Raw genomic sequence first — 19082 nt, 5'->3', positions numbered from 1 at the left:
ACATCTGCATTTTAGCGTTGGTACAATAAGACATCACAAATGGCGTTAATTGCCGATAACACTATATCACATTATCCTTTGTTAACAACGTTAGTGATGTTTCTCTATATGGTTGACATTAATATTTTTCGATGCTTTCCTTCGTTTTCTTTCTGAAAATGACAATGATTAATTCTACAGCATAAGAAACTTGAAATTCGAAAAAATCCTTCACTAGAGATATGTAATTCGTAATTCCTCGCAGCTCTTTGGTGTTTTGGGTTCACGTTATTGATATTGTAATATTGATATGTTGCGCATACAATGTACGATAGAAAGGTTAGAAAGTTTGGGGATGAGTGATTGCTTTACGTTTGATTTATCATCAGCCTTACAGCTATTTGTGGTCTGGTCAGAGCATTGTCTCACTTGGATCATCATAATCAACAGTAATGTGATAAAACATCAAAGCAAGTATGGCGTTGATCCTTTCTGATAAATAAATTCATCATGAGAAAGCTTCATGCCATACACACGAGCAGCCCTTTAATGATATTCTTCAAAGCATTAATTGTTAAACTTTAACAAAAGACAAAAAAAAACCAATACATCTCTGATGATGCGTTTCATGTAAGTTCTTCGAGTGATTACTGAAATGCTAACTATTTCAGAAATGTTTGATTGCTCTGTGGTAAAACCAGGAAACGGAACAAGTCTTAAAATGTATAAGACTTTGGCCTCCAGGTTACAGATTGGACAACCGTGATGTCAATGACAAAAGAACAGGCAAGATAATTGGAGGTGCAGTTCAAACTGACGTTCATGTTAACACAAGGCTTTTTCCCGTTCCGTTCTGAAGTTTTCAGGGTGATCAGAGTAACTGTTATTATGAAATGGAAACCACTTGTGCTTTAAGGGGTAGAGCTTTACTGTGGAGACAGAGGTCTAGATCTGTTGTAAGAGAATGCATGAATCCCTGAGTCGCAATATTGAAAACAAGGTCTCAAGATATGTTTACTGTGAGGTCTGATGACATGTTCATGAACTTACATGTGACATGTCAATGTGACTCACATGTACCAAACATGACACAAAGTTCACAGCGGCGTTAAACCCAAGTCACTCACCCACCTACAAGGTATCCTCCATATTCAAGGAGACTGGCTCAGTTCAATAGAAATATCATGAATCCAGCAAATGTATTACTTCCTCCTCTATACGAAATGCACGTTTACAAATTGTCATGAATATCGTCAGAATTGAAAACCAATAGAGCTACTTGCGACTGATTCTATAGCAAGCCAAACGACCGAAACAGTGGGAACTAGGCTGAGGGCAACTTGTATATATGAATACGGTATCCCTTGAGTATTGGACAATTATCACTCTTACAGTCCCTTGGTTACGCAGTTACGATATAAAACAAAAGCATGTTGCCATGGTGACGAAGAATATTTACTGAATAAGATGAAATGAGAAACATCCTTCTAAAAGGAACCTTGCATTTTGTTTTGTCAATATGCTAAGAGACAGGATTAATTGATCATGAGTAGAATACTGGTGACTTCCACAGAGTATTCGTGGTAGCACTGCGTGTTTGTCATGACAATGATGTGTATGTGAAGGCATCTGTTCTTTAGGACTGTGGAGCAACTGGATATTTGAACAGCGTTTCTTTGGATTTAACAAGAAGGTGACCAAAGCACAGATACATTAGATATCAATACCCTCAGGTGGACTGGTATCATTAATTTACTCTATTATTAGCTTCAAATTGCAGCCTGATGACCGACCCACTTAGACAGATACTGATTATCAACAACTGATCTTCAAATGATGAAGCCATATATATTACCCTCAGACTGATAAGAGATTTTCCGGTTGATACGAAAGGTTACATATACTAATATTGAAACCATCTTCTTTGTTATGAAACTTCATATAATGCACCCTTATTTCATATGCATCAGGTATTGCAGGGAATCATGTGATCAAGCATTTGCTCTCTTCTTTGTCAGTCAGACCGTCTCCGTGGTCTAGGATAGAGTATCTGCCTGGAGAGCAGAAGGTGGTTCTAGATCTATCACCTGGTCGCTTCATTCCAAAGACGTTAAAAGATGGTGTTGATGCCTGGCCCTCATCATTAACTGGATACAAGTGGTCGGCTCAGGCGAGTACACTGTATCTGAGTGGGATATCCCTGTTAAACTACAGCATTGTGTATCAATAGGGCTGACATTATACTTGGATACTCGCCTTTTATAGCAAGCATGGGCTCTTGAAGACCTATTCTACCCCGGATCTTCACGGGTCCTGTAACGAATGAATATGTGTGCCATTTACATTAATACAATACCACGTAATGAGTATCAATCGATTGTCACCAAAGTAGTTGAAAAAACATTCCATTGATATTTCATTCATATGATATTTACATTTTTTCGCGATTACAATAATTTAGCAATACTGTACACTAATTTCATAAGTAGACAATAAATAACGAGCATCTGCATGGTCACCCGACAGTCAAACATATATTTAGACATCACACCTGAATGTTAAATTGTAATCCAGTATCTTCCTCCTGCAGTCATTCTTTTCACAATTCGCTTCGTGGCAGAAATAAAGCAAATGCGTTAATGTACTTTCCAACGGTGCGAGTCGTGGGAACAATATCTACAGTTTGCATTTTTGTGTTAAATTAAGATTTTCACTCATTACTCGTCAAAATCGATTTATCGAGCAACTATTTCGCTTGGTTTCCTCTCTGGTGAAATCTTTCTTCAGCCATGACTTTAACATTTTGTGCGTGACTCAGGGAGCGGCACAGATCTGTGAGATTGCACTGGTTGAGTGAGTGAGTGAGTCAGTCAGTGAGTTGGGTTTAACGCCGCTTTTATCAGTATTCCAGTTTTATAGCGGTGTGTCAGCTTAAGTGGGCGGAATGCCCGAAGTGATGCAGGTCTCAGACGTTTACCACTCCATACCCACCAGCACGGGTATGGTGCCGACAAACCTAGAAACATAATCGGGGCGAAAACCACAATCATAGGTTTCTGGGGTGCCTAAGGGACGCAACTCTGCACAGCGAATCGCGGCGCCTTAGACGACTGGGCCACCGTGCCCCCACACTGGTCGAGAGCGTACAGATATGTTCTTAATGTTTTGAGACTTGGCTGCAACTAGTTGTACATTAAACTACATTGTAGCTACCTATTGTCCCCCTCAACTAAATAGTTTCGTTTACATTACAGATAAAAATGTAACCATCAGTTATTTAATATATGGTACACAGATGGTATACTATACTGAACCGCAAAAGAAACGTCACCATCGATAGATATATGAGAAACCTTATTTGTCCAAACACTGTAAACTTACTTTGAGACATATTAAAAAAGATGAAACTTAGCAAAACTGATCATCAAGGTCGAAATAAAAGTGTCAAATGTTCTTAAAGTTAAGCACAAGACTAGTTTCTGAGAAAATTGCATCACAAGTCAGTATCTCGTGTGTCCGCCAAGTGCATTGATGACTGCCGTGCAACGTCGATACATGGAATGGATGACACAATTCAGCTGCAGTTGTCGACCTTGGTCGGACGTCATTCAGCCGTCTTTGAATCTCGTCCCACAGGTGATCAGTGGGATTTAAATCGGGACTGAGGGCAGGCCACTGCATGGTTCTGATGCCATTCTGCTGGAGGAAGTCTCTTGTTGCTCTCGCAGTGTGGACACGGGCGTTATCATGCTGAAACTCGTGGTTGCGGCGACGTGCCAAATGAGGTATGGCGTGTGGTCTCAAGACTTGATCAATTGCGGAGCTGCTGTGACACCATTGCCTCTCCCTAGACCGATGTTCTGGAAGACCACAGGGCCGACCCTCTGTGCAAGACCAATTCCATCACACATCATGATGCTCGGACCAACCCACGAGTCTCTCTCAACAATACAAGCATCCGAATAACGTTCCGCACGGCGTCGCTAGACACTCTCTCTCTCTCTCTCTCTCTCTCTCTCTGTCTCTCTCTCTCTCTCTCTCTCTCTCTCTCTCTCTGTCTCTCTCTCTCTCTCCCTCTCTCTCTCTCTCTATCTCTCTCTCTCTCTCTCTGTCGGGCAGTTTCCGCAGCAGTAAAAAAGCGATCTTGAAGATGTTGTCGCCTAATCTGACGATCCTGACGTCGGGTGGTGACCTTTGGTCTTCCACTACGTGGTCGGTCATCTGTTGTGTTGGTGGTCTGGTACCGTTGCTGGAGCCCGTATATGGTCGACTTGAAATGCATTGGCTACTTACCGGGCGGTTTGTCAAGCTTGCAATCGTACAAGGGCTTGGTGTCGCTGATTTCATGTAAATCTTGGCATTTGGTGGCAATTCAATAACGGATGAATGTTACCCGATCTGGGTGGATTTTTATAGGGCAAGAAATTGGGGAACGCATGTGCATTTCAATTTGCATGGAACTCACGTGCATCGGGTTACCATGGCCGTTGTCGTGATGTGTTTGGGCGATCGGTTTTATTTATCATCTGCTTTGTTTATCATCAAATTTCATTTTTACGGACAAGGTAATGTTAAATTTTAGAAACTTTTACAAAAATTACCTAGATAGTTAATGTGCAATGTTACTTGTGGTGACGTTTCTTTTGCGGTTCAGTATATATATATGTAGGGGCATTTATTCAATACGAAACACCATCGTTTTACAAGATGTTGTGATATGCATGTTCTATGTAGATATATAAAGCATTTTTTACCATATATGTGTGTGTACACACACACACTCTCTCTCTCTCTCTCTCTCTCTCTCTCTCTCTCTCTCTCACACACACACACACACACACACACTCACACACATAAATAAGGTGTCACATTGTTGTTTTATTATGGTAATCTGAGTGTTTGTGTCATGCCTGATTTCCTTTGATTTCTTTTCAATTTGCCGATATACATCCACGTGTATGTGCACCCAATTTGGTTTCGACGTTTTTCATCCTTGTACACATATCTATGTTATTGGTTAATCACCATCTTTGCCACCATCGTATGAGGATAATGAACTCAGATGATCTCTCCTTCCACTTCCGTTGGAAGAGTTCTTCTCTCAATATAATCATCCATTCCGTTTGATAAGTCATCACAGACACTGCTAAACTGAACTTTTCTTCGAATTGTGTAAGTCGTGATGTCTTCAATCAGCCTCCATGAGTTGAAGAGGTCTAACCTATCAGGGCAATCAAAAAGCTAGAAAGTTACCGATAGTATTATGCCTATCATTCATTGCAGTTGGCATGCTTAGCATTTTACGTTTTCTATATGTACATGCATCTTATCATATTTATTGTTTCCACCATTCTTCCGAACAGGATAAGTGTTAATGTGAATTTGTAGCATACAACATTTAACCTTCTAAACACAATATCTAGAAATATCTCTAGATGAAAATCAACTCGATCAGAAAGTGCGAGTGCGCAAGCAAGTGTGAAAACTTTATGTAAAGTTCATGGTATGGGCCAGCATCGCGCATCATGTTGGCAAGCGACCCGTCATATTCATTTAATTCCATCCGATGATCATCCGATTCATTCAGTCACCTCCTACGACAAGCACAGGCTGCTGGACCAGCGTGTTTGTCACAACCCAGAATTGCCACTTCTGGTTGTGATTGGTGAGCTGAAGATACATTCCCCTTGAAAACATGGTCTTTTGTTCAAGTATGCCCCCGGTGTGTTTGACACCTGTCAATGGATAATTATGTAGCTGGTTCTGGCAAGATCACCTCTGGCACAAAGTCACGTGATCGTAATGGTATCTCTTGATCTTAAAGTTCACCTTTGCCATTAAGTATTCAAGAGGTTGTTTTTCACGTTTTCAAGTTGAGTCTAGTAAATAGAGATAATACCTTGCATCTTGTAGTTTCCAGAAAGGTCCTCAACGTCATTTGATGTTCACCTTTTGAAATGATCGGTTTAAGTCACGTACTAACTTTATAATCACGACTACCTTAAGCAGGGATTTTATATTTATACACGCTGATATCAACTTGAAGCCTTACAAAGTGTGTTTTCAAGTCTTTCAACACAGCATCTGACTGGTGATAATTATACGAATGACACAGACATTGTCTCAGTATCACACATGACACAATAGTTACATAGAGAACCTCACCGGTGTGTCTTCCGAAATCTAATATATCAAGACGAGTAAATAAAAGTTAAAAACATCAGAGGTTGCCTCAATATTACCCTCAACCAAATTGCAAAGCAAGTCTGAGAGGTCCAACCACCAGTTGATGCATAGTCGTATCTCATCATATCAAAGTTCTTTTGCTAATGCGTCATTTTGAGATCTAATATCGTATCCTATCAACGTCCTTCAGGAGGATTGCCACACTACTCTATGCAACGTGACGTCCCTAGTTGTGCCCGAATACGATGGTCGTGGTTTGAATAACCAGATTCTTCGATTACCATCATCTGTTTGTCAGCAAACCTCTTATATACGTCGAGGATCTCCGCCACTCTTCGTCAACGTTAATCTGACAACGTGATATGATCTACTGTTCTGAAGTGGTTTTTTTTGTTTGTTTTTATTCATTCTAGAGGGTACATAGTCATCGTACCATAAGAGGCATCAAATTACATGGTAAATATCATGAGAAAAATGTACAGGATGTGATATGGCAGTAAGTTCACCTTTGAATGATTGTAATAATTGTACGAGATATCAATTAAGTAAGCTAATCTGCCTGCGTTATGGTTTTCCCCGATTAAACTCCATTTTTAGTGAGAAAAATTATTGTTCCGTTTCTTTTTGCAAGGAACAAATCGACATGGTAAATGTCTTTCAGTATATTTCTATATGATTTAAAACATGGATGTATTCCTTTAATATGTGTAACGTAAATGTATCTTTTTGCTAATATAAATAAGTGATTTAATAAGTTACCTCCAAAATAGATATCTTGTTTTGTAATAAGAACATGACCGAAAATAACATTTATGAAAACATTAAATTCTTTAACATAAGAACATTCAAATATACATGAGCAATGTTTTCATTGTCTGAATTGCAAAATGAACATTGGTTGTTGTCAACCATGTTCATCGTTAACAATTCCGTTTTTTGTGAAAATAATTTTGTGTAGGAATTATAATTGGAATTCTAATAGTTTTGTATCTATTGTAGATTTTCTATATTGTAAAAATACATATTTCCAATTAATTTGATTGTTAAATTCTTGTTCCCACTTTTCACAAATTTCTGGAAAGTTAGATGATGAAATAAAATTATCATAAAATATCCTAGAACCTTTGATAGTCTTAAGTAAATCAAACCATTGAGAAGAAATGTTTAGTTGCATTGTGTTTAGGTTATTTGCATCATGCTAAAGATCTACCCATGGCTTATGGATGTTTAAGAGCAAACGGTTATAGTCTAATAAAGTACCTTTTATGCCATACATTACGTTCAGCTCAGGAAATGGAATAAAGTACCTTTTATGCCATACATTACTTTCAGCTCAGGAAATGGAATAAAGCCGTTCGAGTCATATAAGTCTTTTCCATGGCAAATACCCCTTGTATACCAATTTCTAATAATCAAATCCGGAAATTTACATTTATGATTGAACCACAATGGTTTCATTAAAATTTCGTTTAACATCGGTTTCGTTTATTTCATGCGTTTTTATATATTTGTTCCAAGCGTCTACTGTGTCTGTCCAAAATGGGTTTGTGATATTGAAATGTTTTTTTAATATTAGCGCCCAAACGGAAAGCCTGAAAGAGGGTATCTGTTTGGTTAAGAAATAACGATAACGTGAGTAAATAGACATTGTAATATCAACCATTCTAAGGCCACCATCTTTATATTTCCAAACCAGGTTTACTCTTTATATTTCGTCTTTTTTCCATTCCATATGAAGTTGAAACAAATGCTGCTTAATTCTTTTATAAATTCTATTTGGGAATTTGGTAAAGCAGTTAATATATGAACTATAGTTGACAAAGCCAAGGTTTTTGTTACGGCAATTTTCCCTATTAATGTCAAGTTGCATTTCTGCCAGTTTGAAAGAATTGTTTTAATTGTTTCCTTAATTGTCTTTTTCTAGTGTTGATAACCCAAAGATTTTTTTTAAATCAGCGTTTAGTTTAATTCCAAGTACATCAAAACTGCGTTGTTCCAGTCCAGTGTCAAATCTGAACATAGAGTGAGTGAACTCCCTGCCATTCGAGCCTAACCATACAGCTTTAGTTTTGTCTGTATTCATTTGTAAGCCAGACATTCTATAGAACTTACTTTGTGTGTTTACTGCTTCATTTAGAGACGTTACTCAGCCATCCAAAAATAGTTCGGTGTCATCTGCATATTGACCTATTACTTGTTCACTTTCTTCAAGGACTATACCTTTTATATTTGTTGTATTTTGTCTTATCATTATCCCTAGTATTTCTGCGACGAAAAAAATACAAATATGGGGAAATCGGATCTCCTTGTCTACACCTCTCATTTGCTGAAAAATGATGAAAAGTGACCGTTTTGTGTGACACAAGAAGTAGAGTTGGAGATCAGGATATTTACCCATGTTTCCAAAACCAAATTTATCTAGAACCTTTATAATGAATCGTTTAGAAACTGTGTCAAAGGTTTTTTTCAAAATCAATTTATATCAACAGGCCTTTCTTCTTTAGTCTTTTTATTTCGAAGATGATGTCATATAAGAGTCCAATGCTTTCGCTGATACACCTACCCGGGATAACTCCGGTCATGTTATTGTGGATACGGAGATCCAGAGTCTTTTTTATCCTATTTGTTATAATAATAATCTTATATAAAGCATTTAAAAGAGAAATCGGTCTTCAGGTTTTTAATAAACGTCTATCTTTATTTGGTTTTGGAATGCATGTTATAACTCCTCTATTCATTGTTAAACTCATAGAGTTGTTTTTGAAAGGGTCCTTGATATAGCGATAAATCCAAATGTTGACGTCTTTCTAAAAATATTTGAACATATCGATAGGAAAACCAACAAGTCCCAGGCTCTTATTTTTTTTCATTGACTTAATAGCAGCAGCTATCTCGTTGATTTTTATTTCTTTATCCAGTTCTTCTGAAAGATTGTTATTTAACATTGGAGTTGTTATGTCTTTTTTCGTAAAGGTTTTTCTGTTCGTGTATCCTTAAAGTACCATCTGTTATTTCCTCACGTTTATCAGTAATAATAGTATTGATAAGTTTATTCGTATAGTTTCTGATTTCTGAGTGGCAAAAGTAATTAGTTGGCGTCTCTCCTTCATTATACCACTGTATTCTATTACGGATGTGAATTCCTCTAATTTCTTCTTCTTTAATTATTTCGAGCTCTAATTTCCGTTCTGACCTTTTGGATACCAATGTTTTGGAAACGTTTTGAAAGTCGTTTCTTACTCGTGTTTCTAATTCCAATGTATCATTTTCTATTTTTTTATTTTTTTTCATTTTTTTTCAAGTGTGTAGAATATGTATCAGATAGTTTTTCCTCTTACTTTCATTAAAACTGTCTCTAAGAAAAGCGAATCAGTAATTGTTAGATCTAAAGTTTCTTCAGGGATATTTTTCATACCTTCATTATCATATTTAGGATCTGCGTATTCACGTTTAGTTTCGTCTAAAATAGCTATTACTATTGCTGCATATTCATCTTTTCGTAGTAACGATGTATTAAGCTTCCAATATCCTCTCCCCCTTTCTTTATTTTGATGATTGGATAGCGACAATGTAATGGAGGAGTGATCAGTTTTGTAGCCGGGTAAGATTTAAGAATGAGCCGTGCCATTGAAATGTTCTTCAGTAACCATGAAAAAAGTTTTGTCTAGCTTGTTGACGAGGGTTTGTTTTTCCACCAAGTAAATGTATTGTTGTTCGGATTTAGTTCTCTTCATGCATCTTTAGGTTTAATGATTCAGTTTTATCTAAGACTAGTTTTCTGGCATCATGATTAAAAATATTTGTTTAGTTTGATAAATCTATTGAATGATCAAAGACAAAGTTCCAATCCCCACATATTACTAAGGAATCATTACCCATGTCATCAATTTTTCAAATAATGTTTTGTAAAATAAAGGGTCATCGGAGTTTGGACCAAACACTGCGGTGAGCGTAAACTTTATGCCGTGAACAGTAATGTCTAAAATGATATAATTACCATTATCGTCAACACAAGTCTTGTGTATTTTATATTCAAAATTGTTGTTGAAGGGGATTGCTACACGTCGTGCATTTGACTTGTATGTTGCAATAGCACTATCAAAACCCCATTCATTTTTCATAAGATTTTCATTATCTTTGGAAATATGAACATCTTGCAAACAAATGATAGAGAATTTCTCTCTCGTTTGGTCTTTGCGACTAGGCCTCTACAATAAGTTGAGACTATATGTATTTTACCATTTACTCCCATGTATCATTAATCCATCTTCTCTTGAAATATAGTTACGTACCAACTGGAATGATTTTTGTTTTGCATAACGATAGAAGATGATAAAGATATATCCATTGTCGCCACAAGCTTTGGCTTTTGATAGGGAGAAGGCAACTACCTTCCCATGGATTAGCAGTAAAGTCACAATGAATACTTTTATCTATATACACCTACATATACCTACATGGACATACACCCACATATACATATATCCATAAATAAAGACATATATACACATATACATACAAACGTAAACACAACTGCCAGCACATATAGCACATGTATATGGTATTCAATATGAAGGTACGGTGTAAAGTGATGTTACTTACATATTGTGCCCGCGAATAAGTAGTTCCAAATGTCCTGACGAATATACACTGACAAAATACATTGTCACAAAATAATGTCTTGTCCTTGCCACAAAACTGCGAGAATCCATCCAACACGTGCTTGCACTCGTTGACCTCACTTCTCTCGCCTTGCGCGTTCATGCTATAAATGGCCTGTAGGTCGACGAGTACAGCTCAACACATTGAGTGTCAAACATTTCGCCTGTGTGTGGAAACCTATCTTACGAACTTGTTGAATGTCGACTATGGAAAATATTTTAGTCCACATAATATTACAAATTCTACAGTTACCATATCAAAAGACCAAGTGTTTATTTACTTATGTAGTGTCTGTGGGAAAACATCATAAGCAGTGAGTTAAATGTCATAATGTGTTCACGGCCTGTTATTGTAACACTGTCTACTAGTCAACTTTACGCCAGGAAGATCCTGTTCCTTAGTGTCTTTGGTCTCAAGGATTACTTCGGCTGAGACAACTCTTAACCTTGTCCAGATCTTGTTATCAGCGTCACGAATTGATGTTCCGAAGTGGTTAGATGCCTTCTAGTTAAACCTTTATGAATTGTGGACAAGACGTTGATCCGAGAAACGTCTCCTTTTTACCCATAAATACATGGTGACAGTAGTCCAAGAAATCAGCGAATTATATAAGGAATGAAATCTTAAATATACATGACATCAATGGGTCATTATTCAAATTTGAATTTCTAGAAGACAAAGAGAGACACAGCCTTAGATCAGTACTTCAAGACTTTTCCAATATATGAGATTAGATTTTATGGCGTTATTTTTATTTTAAAAATTCTATTGTTGCGTGACTGACGTTCATAGCGTAAAATTATGAACGACACAATTTTTACGTTCACACATTGTTCACGAAACTGTGTATTCTTGAAATCACGTAAATACTGACGTAAAGACAAACCCCGAGGATACCCCAGCACTAATAAATACAGAAGCGTTGTTTGCGACCATATAGATATTTTAATCTTGAACACACATCGGAGACGATAAATATTTACAACATTTAAAATTTACAAATAAAAATGCATATCGAAACATTAACTAACTTCGAATAAACACGCTACAGCTTAACACTGCACAAGAAATGTTCTGTATACTTCCAGCCGCTTATGTTCAATGGATAGTAAAGTTCTTTTCATATGCTATACACCGGTATTCAAATAATGGTGACTATTATAACAGTATTTGACGGACATGTGTATACTTCTGTTGCCCAAATGAATACATTGTATACAAATACAATTACATAGCCATGATGAAGAGGAAAAACTAATACAGTCAAGAGGAAAAACAGGACATCACATAGAACAAAATTTCATGAATAAATTGCTCGATAAGGCCATCATGATGTTACTGAACTTTCCTGGACGAAACAAGAAACATGTCGTATGACTCGCCTCACAACAAAGGGGTTGTTTACAAGTGCAGCTTCATGTTAGTATGAATATAATGAAGTAATGAAGCTAACATCATACAAGGTGCTCGAATATATTTATTATTTAGTTTTAGCTGATCTGACTGAAAGTCAATTGAGCTTATGTCCTGGCGCGCTGTCCATCTGTTGTTAAATTTAGACATCTCATTTTAAACTACAAGGCCATTGGATCTGAAACTGTGTGTGGATGATCCAATATATCGTGTCTCAAAAGCTCACACAATAACAACATGGTCACGGCGGCCATATTAAAACTCAGTTATTTCTGCATGTGTCGTGAAATTAGATATGCAGCAATGATGTGATTTTCGAAATACGTTTTAAGGTAATTTTTTATTTAAGCTCTGCTACAACCTTTGGCTTTCACGGACCTCCATGTTTCTGGTGTTACTGCATTTTCAGAATCTGTCTTGGCTATTATTTGGTCATCTATTTTTCAAAATGTATTATAATTGGGCGTATGTGTAGTCAGTCGTGGAGCCTAACACACAAGTTGTATTTTTGGAGTTACTTGGAATTTTATCTTGATCTAACCTGTATAGCATAGAAGTGAAAATATTCTTATGGGCAATAAAACTTAAAGCAGGTGCAAAACTGGAAAACCATTTCTTAGATTCCAACGCACCCTAATAACCTGCCACCATGCAAAGCTTCACCAAATCCATCTGCATACATGCGCAAAAAGTGGGTATTTAGTGTATGGTTGCCATTGAACCCCAACTTGACTTCGAAAAGAAAGGGCTCGTGCACCATTGAGAGAGGCTGTCAGTAGGATGGTCTAGACAATTTTTTTACCACCCAACACATTGTTGGGAGAAAATAACGAACGCGGGTCAAAACTGTTCATGGACGACGGGCCAGCGGTTTGGACAATTTGATAAGTGTGTCAGTTACCTCTTGTCTGGTCAAAGCCGATCTAGTCATTGCTTCGACTATTTACAAGGTACATTAACCTTTGTAGTTGAAAGACTTTGCACTTTTACCACGCTCTTAGAATTATTTCTAAGTCAGGTGATCTACTTTGTGCCTCTGTGTTTAACACCCGAAGCAATGACACAGGGTAAACAATGCTGAGCACATATTCAATATAAATATCAGTGTAAAACTACACAAATACGGCTTATATTTCATGGTTTACCAACAGCACCAGACGCAGTTTGTCACTTGCAATAATTCGTATGTTCGTAAATCCGTTGAAATTGTCTGCAAGCTATATCTACATGTAGGTTAAAGTATATTGTCAAGCAGCTGGACTGTCTTGGTACACAATGCTATTTAAGACAAAATAGTCGTGTGAATTAAGATTACGTCTCAGGTTCAAATTGTCGGTTAGTCAGTAATCCTGACTACGGTACCGGACGCATGGTCGATCGGCGATCCTTAGTGCAGTATTAAAGCGTATTGTTTGGTGACAAGATACGGTGTAGTATTGTAAGCTACGGGGTCGTTTCCGTTTCCGGCACAGCACAAGGTCACGAAACTGTCGCCTGAATCTCCTTGCACTGCAAGAATAGAGGTAGAAATTGACAGCGTGCGTAGAGTCACATAACACAAAGGCAATTGTATCGAGCAGATACCACGTGGCCCCCTTATGGCTGTTCTCAGGGGCCGTCCAATAAGGTGACATTATAAGGAATACACATCTTGGAGTTGTGAGAATGACCAAGGCAACTGCTGACGTCACTAGCATTATGGTCACTTGCCGTTGGCGGTTTGTCGTGATGTTGACGTTGATCACTGAGTCATCCCTGTTCAGATATTGGTGCAACCTACCCGATTTAAGTATTCCTGCAACAATCAGCACATTGAAGGTAAGAAGTAGAGTACATGGAAGAATGGCGTACATCACAACATTCATCCAGTACCAAACATCAATCATAAAGTCGATATACCTCTCGCGGATACCACAAAACGATGTGCCAGGGTAATCCATGGCAATATAATCCGTTGTCCAGAAAAGATGAAGGAACAAAAGCAAGAGCGGCACGGTTATTCCTCCTACAACAAGCAAAGACTTCCTAAACGTCCAGTTTTGGCCGACCTTCAAAGGAAACCAAACAGCAGCGAATCTTTCCACGGACAGAGCAACCAATAACCAGTTGGCAAGAGTGATGAGGAAGTTTCCACAAAAGCCAAGAAATTTGCATCCAAATGATCCTATCTCCACTCCATAATCCATGAGTACAAATATGAGGAGTTTGTTGACGATGGCCAGGTTGTCGACAATGGCGAGGAGGGCGATGTAAACAGTGAGAGACCTTGGTGGTGACATTTTGATTATTGTAAGAATCGAAAAGCAGTTCGCCGGGAATCCTAATACCAGAATCACCCATAGGTAATAAGTTTCGATGTTATAGGCCATGGCATCGATGATTTTCCAGTTGCCTTGGTCAAATGTTTTCGTCACCGATACAGTAGCGGGACAGGTTGTGTTGATTTGCGACATCTTGTTTTGCTGGGACTTACTGAACTGTTGGATGTTACCTAAAGGAAAAGAGACAAATAATTAAAATAATTGCAATCAAATGTTATTTGGGCGGGTCTATTTCTTGTCTTAGTTCAAACGTTAACCCCACTTTAGCCGTACACATTTCTTGTCATTTGGTACAGAAACAGATCAGTAATGTAAACATTTTCTGACAGAATGAAGTAAATATATATAAATAGTTGACATACTCATGATCACTCATTGAATTTGTACTACTGTTAATATGCCAGACGATGAAATGGATGAAACGGTTTTAGAATAAGCCATCTAATATGTTTTAATATATTATCTATAAAATTCCCAATGTCACCATAAAACTTGACTCATTGTGAAATACAGGCAGCTGGAAGAGCTAGAGACCTTCGGAGATAAGCAAGACTCTCACAAAGTCGTGTCTCGGTGTCCGTTACAGATTCATTACTTAACCAGACGATTTTTTTTATAAATCTGCAACGGATAAAAAGACGAACCTTTAGGCGTCGTATTGATATCAATCTAACTGCATGTATTATAGGCGACGTCGTCTGGCCCAATATCAAACGATTGTTCGAGTACACTCGTCTCATCGTTGTGGCAAGCTTAGGATGACGTTATCCTACAACTGTAGTCAAACTCCTAGGGCAAGTCCTCAGTGATGATGTTCACAATTAAACTGGTTCTTATGCGGGACATGACGGATGACATAATACTTTCACCGCGCCTGTGTGGACAATCAGCGAGGAACGCATGTACATCACTAATCGTCTCAGTTGTGGCTGTGGTTTTCGCCTTACCGCCCCGGAATTTTAGATCTCGTCACAAAGAGCGTTTGTGTTACTTTTATAAGGCATGCCATACTGTCTTAAGAGCTGGTCTCAGTGAATAATGTGGATCACGACACAAAAGAATGCCTTTGGTTAACATACTCATAGTGAAGTACGATAGTTGCAACACCATCTGTTCTTAATCTTTGCAAACGACCACGAGGTATTTCCTATAAGGATGCATACAAATGAGTATACGAATATGACGTATGCGTTTCTTATATTGCACGATGTATCCATCGTGCGTTGCGGAGGTGAAACAATCTTAACTTGACATTGTAAATACAAAAATCCAAGTTTTAAAGGATTCCAATATATGACACATACAAATGGACATATACACGTATCTATTGATAATGTCTGGTTGTTCAATATTGCCCTATGATTTATATAAAGATCACCATGTCCATTGATGTGTCCTGATACACTAATTGCTGCTATGATTTTGTATACAATAGTAATACATAATAGCAATAAAAATTCAATCGATCTGGATTATATTTTTCTCAAACGTGAATTTGAGGTGTCACCAACTTAATATGTAACTAAGGTCCAGCAGCGTTGCAACACACCTTTATGAATTTGTGGTTACATTTGGTAGCTGTATTTTCTCAAATAATGTTTATTAAACGTAAATTCAATCATGGCTTTCATCATGTTTACCACCGTGGCCATAACACATTGTTACAATACATCATCATGCTTTATTTGCTCCATTCCGATATACTGAGTTGAGTTTGAGTGAGTTGGGTTCAACACCACTTTGGACGGTATACCAGTTACATCACGCGCAGTTATATTGAGAATAATGGGGCACAAAACAATGGGGCACAAAGGCGTCTCAGAAAATAACTGGCTATTTCCTTTGACCACAGGCTGCAACTTGAGCCCGCATTCACACACTTCATTTACTTTAAGCTTTCTAAATATCCTCAGCGGAATATGTCACAGTCTTAGTAGATCTGTATCCATCATGATACAATGTCCTCTTTTGCGAATAAAACAGATTATTACACGTATGCCTTAAATAACTATTATGGAGAAGCGTGGGAAATGATTGGGAACAGTGCATATAGTGGCCAAATTTAATGCACGTATTCGCGGAAAATGCTGAAACATATGGTTGCATTATTTTGTTAATCATGCATCGCCGTGGGTCGCCATATTATAAGCGAACAAATGGCACTGAATGGGCATGATTAGGTCGGAGAAATCACTCTGAAAGGTAGATGTTAACAATTTAATAAGCGTGATTCCATACTGCTGGCTTTAAAAAACTCATCACCCGAGGATTGGCATCACGGAAACTACTCATCAAAACGTAATGAACATAAATGAACATAATTATTGGAACATAATGAGTACGGCGTCATAGCGTCAGACAAGCTTTGGCCTCACACCATGTTCAGTGACGAATAGATTCCTTCTCGACGTTCCAGGTGGCCGTGTTTGAAGATTTGCTCATTAGGGATACCAACTGTGTTCTATAGCGCAGCTCACATACAGACCTAATCCGTCTTGATGGTCTCCTCACAGGAGTTAGTTACCGTGATAACATTTTGAGGCCCGTCGTGGTGTTCTTTGCGTGTAGGACATGTGGTAGGTTTTATATTAATAGCTCGTGTGTCAATGGACATTTCCTACGAAAGGGAACATCCGGGGACTGCCTTGACCAGATAATAGTGCTGACCTCAAGCCTGATGAACAGCTGAGGGGAAGATTTGGATGTCGTGTGCATCAACGCGCCGAAGCTTCACAATCTGAGCCAACGTTTTGAAGCTCTGCAAGATGTGCTGATCCTGAACCCAATGGCTACGACATCGAACCTCACCCAGAGTATGTCTGACATATGTCCTGGTCCACAGGGGAACAATTGTAATAAACATCCACTCTACATTCTCGATGTAACATAAGTATGCGTATGTGTATGCCTAGGCTGAATCAATAAGTAACCGAACCTAACACTATGTTATCAGTCATAAAACGAGGACCAGTGACAGTATTCTATCGGAATAAGTGTGACAACACTCCTGTCTTACAGAACAGCAAAATAGCGCATCCGTGTTTCAAGGTTACAGTTCCTACAAACGGCACATTTTACCCTCTCTTGAGACACACAGCCGGTGCACACATCTTTGTAAACCTCTAGGGCCATGCATCTAGATCTCGAGCAGCACAGTTGTGTGAAGAGTATCGGGAGGAGTACATGTACATTGATATCCTTGTACAAAACGTGATCAAAATGTCCATTGGACCTGAGCCTTCAGCTGCACTCTTATTTTGTTGTTTGCTATACTCCATTAAGCGTGGGAGGTCGGGTAGCCTAGTGGTTAAAGCGTTCGCTCGTTACGCCGAAGACACGGGTACGGCTCCCAACATGGGTACAATGTGTAAAGCCCGTTTCTTGTGTCCCCCGCCGTGATATTGCTGGAATGGTGCTAAGAGCGGCGTAAAACCATACTCACCCACTCACTCCATGTTAATTGTAAAACAATATTAATTGGAAAACGTTCAACAAGAAAATGCATGGCTTTACATTGATCTTTATTTAAATTGTTTCTTCTCATTATAGATAAAGCCGCATTGCTAGTATTTGTATTAAAGTACACATTGCGTTGATATAGCATGTGACGTCAAGTTTCAGAATTTCATAAAAACTACGTATACATTACTCCGAACTCCTCCGAAAAAAATTGATTATGGTTCTGCAGCATGTATTCCATGTGGGTTGTCATAAGGTGAATATACAGACTAACTGTACTGTAAGTAACATCTTCTTAATTAAGGTCAATTTAGTAAGTAAGGTGTTTTTCTCTACTTTCCGTGGAGCTGCAGTACCTAATTTTCAAATCATATTTAATGATTTGTCCACACTAATCTCAGTAAGACGGGGATTGATCCATTAATGGACCACATGGTATCCTTGTTGGATGGGATTTAGTCGTCAGGGTTTTATAAGTGGTTATAAGGACATCTAGTGAAGATATTTTGTTTGTTTGGTTAACGCCGCACTCAGCAATATTCCAGCTGTATGGCGGCCGTCTGTAAATAATCGATTCTGGACCAGAGAATCCAGCGATTGATGTCATGAACATCAATCCACGCAGTTGGGAAACAATGTCATGCATCAACCAAATCAGTCTGCAAATAAATTCACTAACAACATATATATCGTGTATGATTCTTTTTATGGAGTCACATGAGTAATGAAATAGTCAGTGAAATCTCAGGCAATTAAGAGATGTATTGGCCTGAACCAGGACACCATGTATGGGCCTGAACCAGGACACCATGTATGGGCCTGAACCAGGACACCATGTATGGGCCTGAACCAGGACACCATGTATGGGCCTGAACAAGGGCACCATGTATGGGCCTGAACCAGGACACCATGTATGGGCCTGAACCAGGACACCATGTATGGGCCTGAACCAGGACACTATGTATGGGCCTGAACCAGGACACCATGTATGGGCCTGAACCAGGACACTATGTATTGGCCTGAACCAGGACACCATACATTGGCCTAAACCAGGACACCATG

The 19082-nt window shown here is 38.4% G+C and overlaps 1 protein-coding gene across 1 annotated transcript; it reads right to left on the bottom strand.

The window, feature by feature from the left end:
* Positions 1 to 11910: 11910 nt before the first annotated feature.
* On the bottom strand, positions 11911 to 14564 carry LOC124145343 (kiSS-1 receptor-like). Its single transcript, XM_046515070.2, has one exon. It carries the CDS (start codon positions 14517 to 14519, stop codon positions 13581 to 13583), a length of 939 nt encoding a protein of 312 aa, XP_046371026.1. The 5' UTR covers positions 14520 to 14564; the 3' UTR covers positions 11911 to 13580.
* Positions 14565 to 19082: the final 4518 nt, after the last annotated feature.

Source organism: Haliotis rufescens, unplaced genomic scaffold (assembly GCF_023055435.1).
Source record: "Haliotis rufescens isolate VD_foot unplaced genomic scaffold, xgHalRufe1.0.p SCAF_10, whole genome shotgun sequence".
NCBI lineage: Eukaryota > Metazoa > Mollusca > Gastropoda > Lepetellida > Haliotidae > Haliotis > Haliotis rufescens.
Note: the sequence above shows the minus strand (reverse complement) of the source record. Positions and strands in the feature narration are given on the sequence as shown.

Bases quoted from the DNA above. Each gene is read 5' to 3' on its own strand.
- LOC124145343 (XM_046515070.2), bottom strand. From the start codon at position 14,519: ATGTCACCACCAAGGTCTCTCACTGTTTACATCGCCCTCCTCGCCATT.